At 33.6% G+C, this 6,753-nt stretch overlaps 1 protein-coding gene across 1 annotated transcript; it reads left to right on the plus strand.

Moving 5' to 3' along the window:
• The first annotated feature begins 216 nt into the window (after positions 1-216).
• On the plus strand, positions 217-6,286 carry LOC143632072 (uncharacterized). The gene is made up of 5 exons (XM_077100661.1): positions 217-427; positions 3,956-4,154; positions 4,244-4,312; positions 4,387-4,519; positions 5,528-6,286. The coding sequence occupies exons 1-5, from the start codon at positions 217-219 to the stop codon at positions 6,068-6,070; spliced, it is 1,155 nt and encodes a 384-aa protein (XP_076956776.1). The 3' UTR covers positions 6,071-6,286.
• The last annotated feature ends 467 nt before the right edge of the window (positions 6,287-6,753 follow it).

Here is a 6,753-nt window from a genome sequence, read left to right on the forward strand (position 1 = left end):
TAATACAACTTTTGTTATCGCAAAGCATACCGATAACTTTTCGTCCTAGCATGTTGACTCGTAAAGAAAAGGTTTGTAAATATGCGTTAATATTTTTATTTAGTTATAGTGATATTTATATGGGTTCTTTCCTTAAAAAAAATAAAAAAAATCAATTATTGAGTTCATAAACCCTAGACATCTTCTTCCCACATACACCTCCATCATCTAACAAAAATGAAACCACAACCACCACTACCATCATCCAAATTATGCACCGAATGCAAAACAAACGAGTTCAAGTACAAATGTCCAGGCTGCTCCGTACGATCGTGTAGTCTCCCCTGTGTCAAAGCTCACAAACAACGCACCGGATGCACAGGCAAACGACAACAGCTCACGGAGTTCGTTCCGCTTTCTAAATTCGACGATAATCTCCTCTTGTCTGGTAAATTGTTGATTCAACTTCAACTTTATTTAAGCTTAATTTGTATTTGCTCAATTTCCCCCAAATTTTTTAAATCAGTGCGTGTTAGGGCTTGTTTAAGCTGATAATTAGGGTAAGATAACACCGTGTAACTAGGCGCCAATCGGATTGGATATTTATATGTGATTTTTCAAAATTATATATATGTATGTGTATATATATAGAGCGGACGTGCTAATTGTGAGGATCAAGTAGGGTAATTATATATACAAGTAGAGTAATTTCATCATAGCGTAATTATGTAATTACTCTACTTGTATATATAATTACACTACTTGATTCTCACATTCTCACAGTTAGTACGTTGATTTAATTTGTATGTTAACTTTTCTTTTATAAATACACACACACATGAAAAAAAAAAATTATATATAGAATTTGATTATCAGTTAATTTTTGTCACACACACACACACACACAAATTTTATATATAAATTTTTATAGTAAGTATAGTTTTTCAAACAATTCAAGGATTTTGACCGAAATAATACTGATCTTGACCAAAGTTTGAGCAATTTTGACCGACTTTTTAATACTTTTTACTGGTACCAATTATAGGGGTCGGTTAGGTGCTAGTCGGGCGGTGATTGGTGGAGTTGTAGAACTTGCTAGGTGCTAGTTAGGCAGTAGGGTACCGACTAGTGCTTAATCGGATTGAACTTTTATATGCAATTTTTCAAAATTATATATATACGTATACAAACACACACAAAATTTTGTATATAAATTTACCAAAAAAAAGTATAATTTTTCAAATACTTCAAAGGTTTTGACTGTAATTTGACTGGTACCAATTTTAGGGATCGATTAAGTGAAATTGAATTGGTAGCCTCTGATTTCGGGGTAATCGGCGCATAATCACAATTTTTATAATGGTGATTGGTGAATGTTTGACAGTTCTGCTTTGTGAAGGATTATATAGGTACACTAATCAGACTCAAACTAGCAATTAGAATAAACAGTTTGCTTTAATCGAAGTACGTAAAACTGCTTCTTTGTTGCATCAAATGATAATATCTAGTGGTTAGTTTGATGAGTGATCAAATTCCTTGACCTTTGTACTCAACAACCTTTTGACTTAAACATGGTGATAACAATTACAACCGAGCAAAACGTCACAATTTGAGAGTTGCCAGTCGTTGTATAACCGGTTCAAAGATAGATATGGGCCGCGTTCAACAAACGGGTCAACATCAATGTGGGTTCGTGGGTCAGACCAAATACACATGTTTATATTAAAATGTAACATTCTATTTCACATGAAAAGCACATTAGTCAAAAAAGTGCATCACTTCCCCATGTTCAGTATTTTGTTTTATTTTTATGCTTTTTTTAAGTCCTTTAGTTTGCCATTTGCATTTCGCAAATGTTTAGGTAGTAGCCTTAGGAATGTGGGTCCTCAGTTTCTTTTCTTTCTCTATGTAATCTGTAAAACACAAGAAATGAAGCAGTGAATTTTAGAATGAAGAAAAGTGTGTTGATTTATCTCATTGGATTATGGCATAAATTAGTTTGTCAATGCTAGCTCAACCGTGGCGTGTTGGGTGGTATTCTTAGACTCAATTATCTGACCGTAGTAGTGTATATGTATCTCTAGTTGGATGCCGTCACCCTACCGTTTGTTTGGTGGTGATTTTTTGTGTCCAAAAAAGCCGTAGAACTAAGGGTGGCAAACCCAACCCAAATGGATTGTTTTGGGTCAAGATGGATAAACTTTAAAGGTAAAATGGGTTAGGATGGATCATAAATATTCTTCAAGGAGGTCGGGATGGGTTGGAAATATATAAGTGAGTTTCATTTATAGGTTAAAATGGGACAAAACAAAATACCCAAGTTATCCAAAATTTATCTAATTCAAAATACCCAAACCATCACGTGCGAAACAAAACTCATCCGAAACCCAAAAAACAATCAAAACGAAACAAAAACCCCGAACCGACTAAAACGAAACAAAAAAACCAAAACGAAACTGAACCGAAATAGAAAAACGACCAAAAGGAAACAAAAAAAACCGGAATGAAACCGAAAAACTGACCAAAACGAAACAAAAAAGCGAAATGCAACCGAAAAGCTAACCAAAACTAAACAAAAACACCGAATCGACCAAACCGAAACAAAAGCGAATCGAAATAGAAAAACAACCAAAATGAAACAAAGAAAACCGATATGAAACCGAAAAGCTGACCAAAACGAAACAAAAAAAGGTGAAATGCAACTGAAAAGCTGACCAAAACAAAAAAAAACACCGAACCGACCAAAACGAAACAAAAAAAAAACGAAACGAAACTGAATTGAGATAGAAAAACGACCAAAACGAAACAATAAAAATCGATATGAAACCGAAAAGCTGACCAAAACGAAACAAAAAAAAACGAAATGCAACTGAAAAGCTGACCAATACAAAACAAAAACACCGAATCGACCGATACGAAACAAAAAAACCAAAATGAAACTGAACCGAAATAGAAAAATGACCAAAACGAAACAAAAAAAACGAAATGCAACTGAAAAGCTGACCAAAACAAAACAAAAAAACTGAACCGACCAAAACGAAACAAAAAAACGAAATGAAACTGAACCGGAATAGAAAAACGACCAAAACGAAACAAAAAAACTGAATTGAAACTGAAAAACTGACCAAAAGGAAACATAAAAAAGCTAAATGCAATTAAAAAACCGGACCAAAACGAATCAAAAACACCGAACCAACCAAAACAAAACAAAAAACTGAAACGAAACTGAACCGTAATAGAAAAACGACCAAAACGATACAAAAAAGCGATATGAAACCGAAAAACTGACCAAAACGAAACAAAAAAAAGCGAAATGCAATCAAAAAGCTTACCAAAACGAAACAAAAAAAAAAACTGAAACGTAGCCGACCAAAATAAAACAAAATGAATCGAAACGAAACAAAAAAACGTAATTAAACCGAAAAACTAACTAAAACAAAAAAACACTGAAACCGAAAAACCGAGAAACCGAAATCATTGAAATCGAGCAGATACCGAAACCGACCGAAATGAAAAAAACAAAACCGAATCGGAAAAAAATCCCGAGAAACTCGAACCTGAACCGGTACAAAACGATTTTTTTTAATGAACGAGGATGACGGGGGAAACACTTTAGTTATCTTACATTTTGCGTTTTTTTTTTATATTTTGAGTTATTTTTTTAATAGTTTTTTTGAATATTTTTTGAGGGGTCTTTATAACCCTTTGTATTTCAACCTTCACTTGGGTCAAGATGGGTTAGCTTTACCCATCTTGATCCACATCCATCTTAACCCTCTATTTTATAAATCCATCCTGACCTCATACCCATCCTGACCCATACCCATTCTAACCCATCACCCAAATCCAACCCAACCCAACCCAACCCACTCACATTACCACCTCTACGTAGAACTATCCATTTCTACCTGTTTTATTTTATTTCAAACTATTATATCTGTTATCTACTCTTATTGTCTACCATATGTACAAACAGATTATAATATGCTTGAGGATGTGAAAAGAATAGCCGATGCTGCCAAAAGAAGGAGAGTAAATATCTGCGGGAATCACTCCAGGATTTCTTTCTACGTTAAGAGCTTAATGAATGCTGCTAAGGCTCGGAGAATTAGACTGTTTGTCATGCCAAATGGAATGTCAAAGAGACAAACCAACAAGACATCTTATATCAACAGGTTAACCTTTTTTTTGTTACATTTTGAGCTCATCATAATAAATAAAAACTTTTCATATATAATCAAATCTTGATTGACTTTGTTTACAGCTGTAAATCTATCTCTTGGACAATAGAATGGCGCTTTCATTCAACCAACGTTAATATACTTGACCACGGGTAAGCTTATTCATTATTCAAATCTTTTTAAATACTCATTTGTTTTCTAACAAATAGTAATTTTGTTATTTCAGAATTCATGAAGATTCGAATATTTGCTCGGTTATCCAGAAACATCTAGAATCTGGCTCAACAAATCATCTATTGAAGCCGTTTTATCTTGAGCCTGTGGAATCTCTCAAGTTTTATATCAGCAAACACCCAAAGGTTTTTATATAAAATCTTGAACTATTTATGTTGTTTGATTTTCTTTTATATAGGGGATTGAGTGATTGACCGATTTTGTTTGTTTATCATTAGTAGAGGTGGAAAATTTGACCCATTTTTTTTAAATGGGTCAATTTTCTTTAAGGGGAAATGGGTTAAATGGGTCAAACATTAGAACTAGCAAAGTATTATGCAAATTATTTTTTTAACCTTTATATCATTATATTCTAGAAATTAGATTAATTTAAAACAATTTTGTATATGTAATCATATTTCACACACTAATCATTCAAAAAAGAAATAAAAGATTTGGACAATAAAGTAGTTCGGGTCAACCAAACCCTGGTTGACACACGCATATCTAGGACGGGGGCATGTTTGTGTTCGTGACCTCGTTCATTTAACTGAACATGAACATATAATCGAACAAATTCTTTTGTTCATGCTCGTTCATTAAGAAAATCGGCATGTTTGTGTGTGCTCATGTGCGTTCGTTTAAAATGAACAGTTCACGAACATAAACGAACACAATCTAACTTAAACAAACAAACATAAATGAACGCAAATGAAGCCATGAACATAATTGACCAAACGTATTTCTTCACAACTACAAACTCTAGTGGATAACAACGTTTGTTTTATTTTTCATTTAAAAGTAGCCAAGTAAATATATATTTAACGGGTCCTTTTATGTTTATATTTGTATAAATATAACTTGTGATTTAAACGAACAAATACAATTAAACAAACATAGATGAATGACCAAAACGTGTGTTCATGTTTTTTAGTTTAATTAAAACAAAAAAATATGTTCATGTTCGTTCGTTTATCTAAATAATGAACTTCCCACCGAACAGTTCATGAACGTTTCTGTTCGTTTACAGGCCTACCTGTTACCCAACCTTTTCATTTTGCCGCCATAGTAATATGATCCGTGGAGTTATGCTTAGTTTTGTACTTTGGTTGTCAACATTTCTAACATTTCAAAAATATCATGTTTAAATGTAGAATCCAAAATCACCAGTTCGTGAGTTTGACATAAACGCCCCTCTAAGCAAACAATTAAGAAATTTAACTATCATCGAGTATCCTGTTATTCACATTTTCCTTCCTTCACATACTCCTGATGTCAAAGTAGTCAAAGAGATAGTCAGTCAACAAGTGCAGCCCAAGCCCTGCCCGGCCAACGATAGTCAACTAAGCCCGAAAGGCGTGTTCTTCAAAGAAGAAGAAATTAAAGATGACAGCTCTGCAGACACTCATGTTTTGGATCTGACAGATAAATCAAACATCAAAACCGAGACAAACGACAAAGGGTTAATTCACAAGTCTCTTGATTCAACCGATAATGATAATGACAAGGAACTTGTGGATTTGATTAATTTTGAATTTGAACCCGAGTTGGTTGATGTTTATTCCAGCCTCATATCAGAAACAAACCCTGATGATTTTCTCGATTTTGATGGTTTGTGTGATGATTTGCCATCTAAAGAAGATGGGCTGTGTGGAGCTATTAACGAAGAATTGGAGGAAGGGGAAATATCGGGTTAGGATTAGTGTTTACTGTTTAGGCGTTCGTGGGCCCGTATTCTGTTGATTTGGTAACTCGGCTTAGTGGGTTATTCGTTTTGTTTTAATGTTAACAGTTGTTGTAGTTAATGCATATGAAAAGATGCATCAAGACTTTATGTAAGTGAGAAATGTGAAGATGCAAATTTTGAGGCTTTTTTCTTTGGCATTTATGATTGTTACACTATTTTCTGTCCCAATATGCCTCACATTTATTTTGTATACAATATTGTTTTGAACTGTTTACTTTACTATGTTACATTGTTTTACTTCTTTTGTTATAGTGACACTTTCAAGTTATTCATTATTGGATGGGAAACTGTATTTATCACAAGTGGCATGTTTATTTATTAGTGGCCCATATAGAAAAAAAGTGTTTACTTTAGACCCACATTATATAGGGGACCTCTTAAATTTTGAAGATTGTAGTGTATGAGGGTAAAAGATTCGCGTCTTCAATATGTGATTCGTGAATCGAATGATTTTTGCACCTAAAGCAAAAGATCCAAATGTTTAATCCCTGTTTCATTCGTTTTAAATTCCATTTGAACTGTCGAAAATCATTAAAAACTGTTGTTTGACAGTCTGAGGTAAATCCAGTTCAAGTTGCGTATTTCCCTCGTGTTTTGGATTTATTTGTTCAGTTGTATTATATAAAAGTATTC

Source organism: Bidens hawaiensis, unplaced genomic scaffold, assembly GCF_021521415.1.
Source record: "Bidens hawaiensis isolate Kalapana, Puna unplaced genomic scaffold, B.hawaiensis_p1.1 tig00006359_1, whole genome shotgun sequence".
Lineage (NCBI taxonomy): Eukaryota > Viridiplantae > Streptophyta > Magnoliopsida > Asterales > Asteraceae > Bidens > Bidens hawaiensis.

What these genes read in the sequence shown, in the direction of transcription:
- LOC143632072 (XM_077100661.1), top strand. Translation starts at nt 217, where the DNA reads ATGAAACCACAACCACCACTACCATCATCCAAATTATGCACCGAATGC. An exon ending in AAGACATCTTATATCAACAG is followed by an intron (nt 4,155 to 4,243) that starts GTTAACCTTTTT and finishes CTTTGTTTACAG; the next exon opens with CTGTAAATCTATCTCTTGGA. An exon ending in ATATCAGCAAACACCCAAAG is followed by an intron (nt 4,520 to 5,527) that starts GTTTTTATATAA and finishes GTTTAAATGTAG; the next exon opens with AATCCAAAATCACCAGTTCG.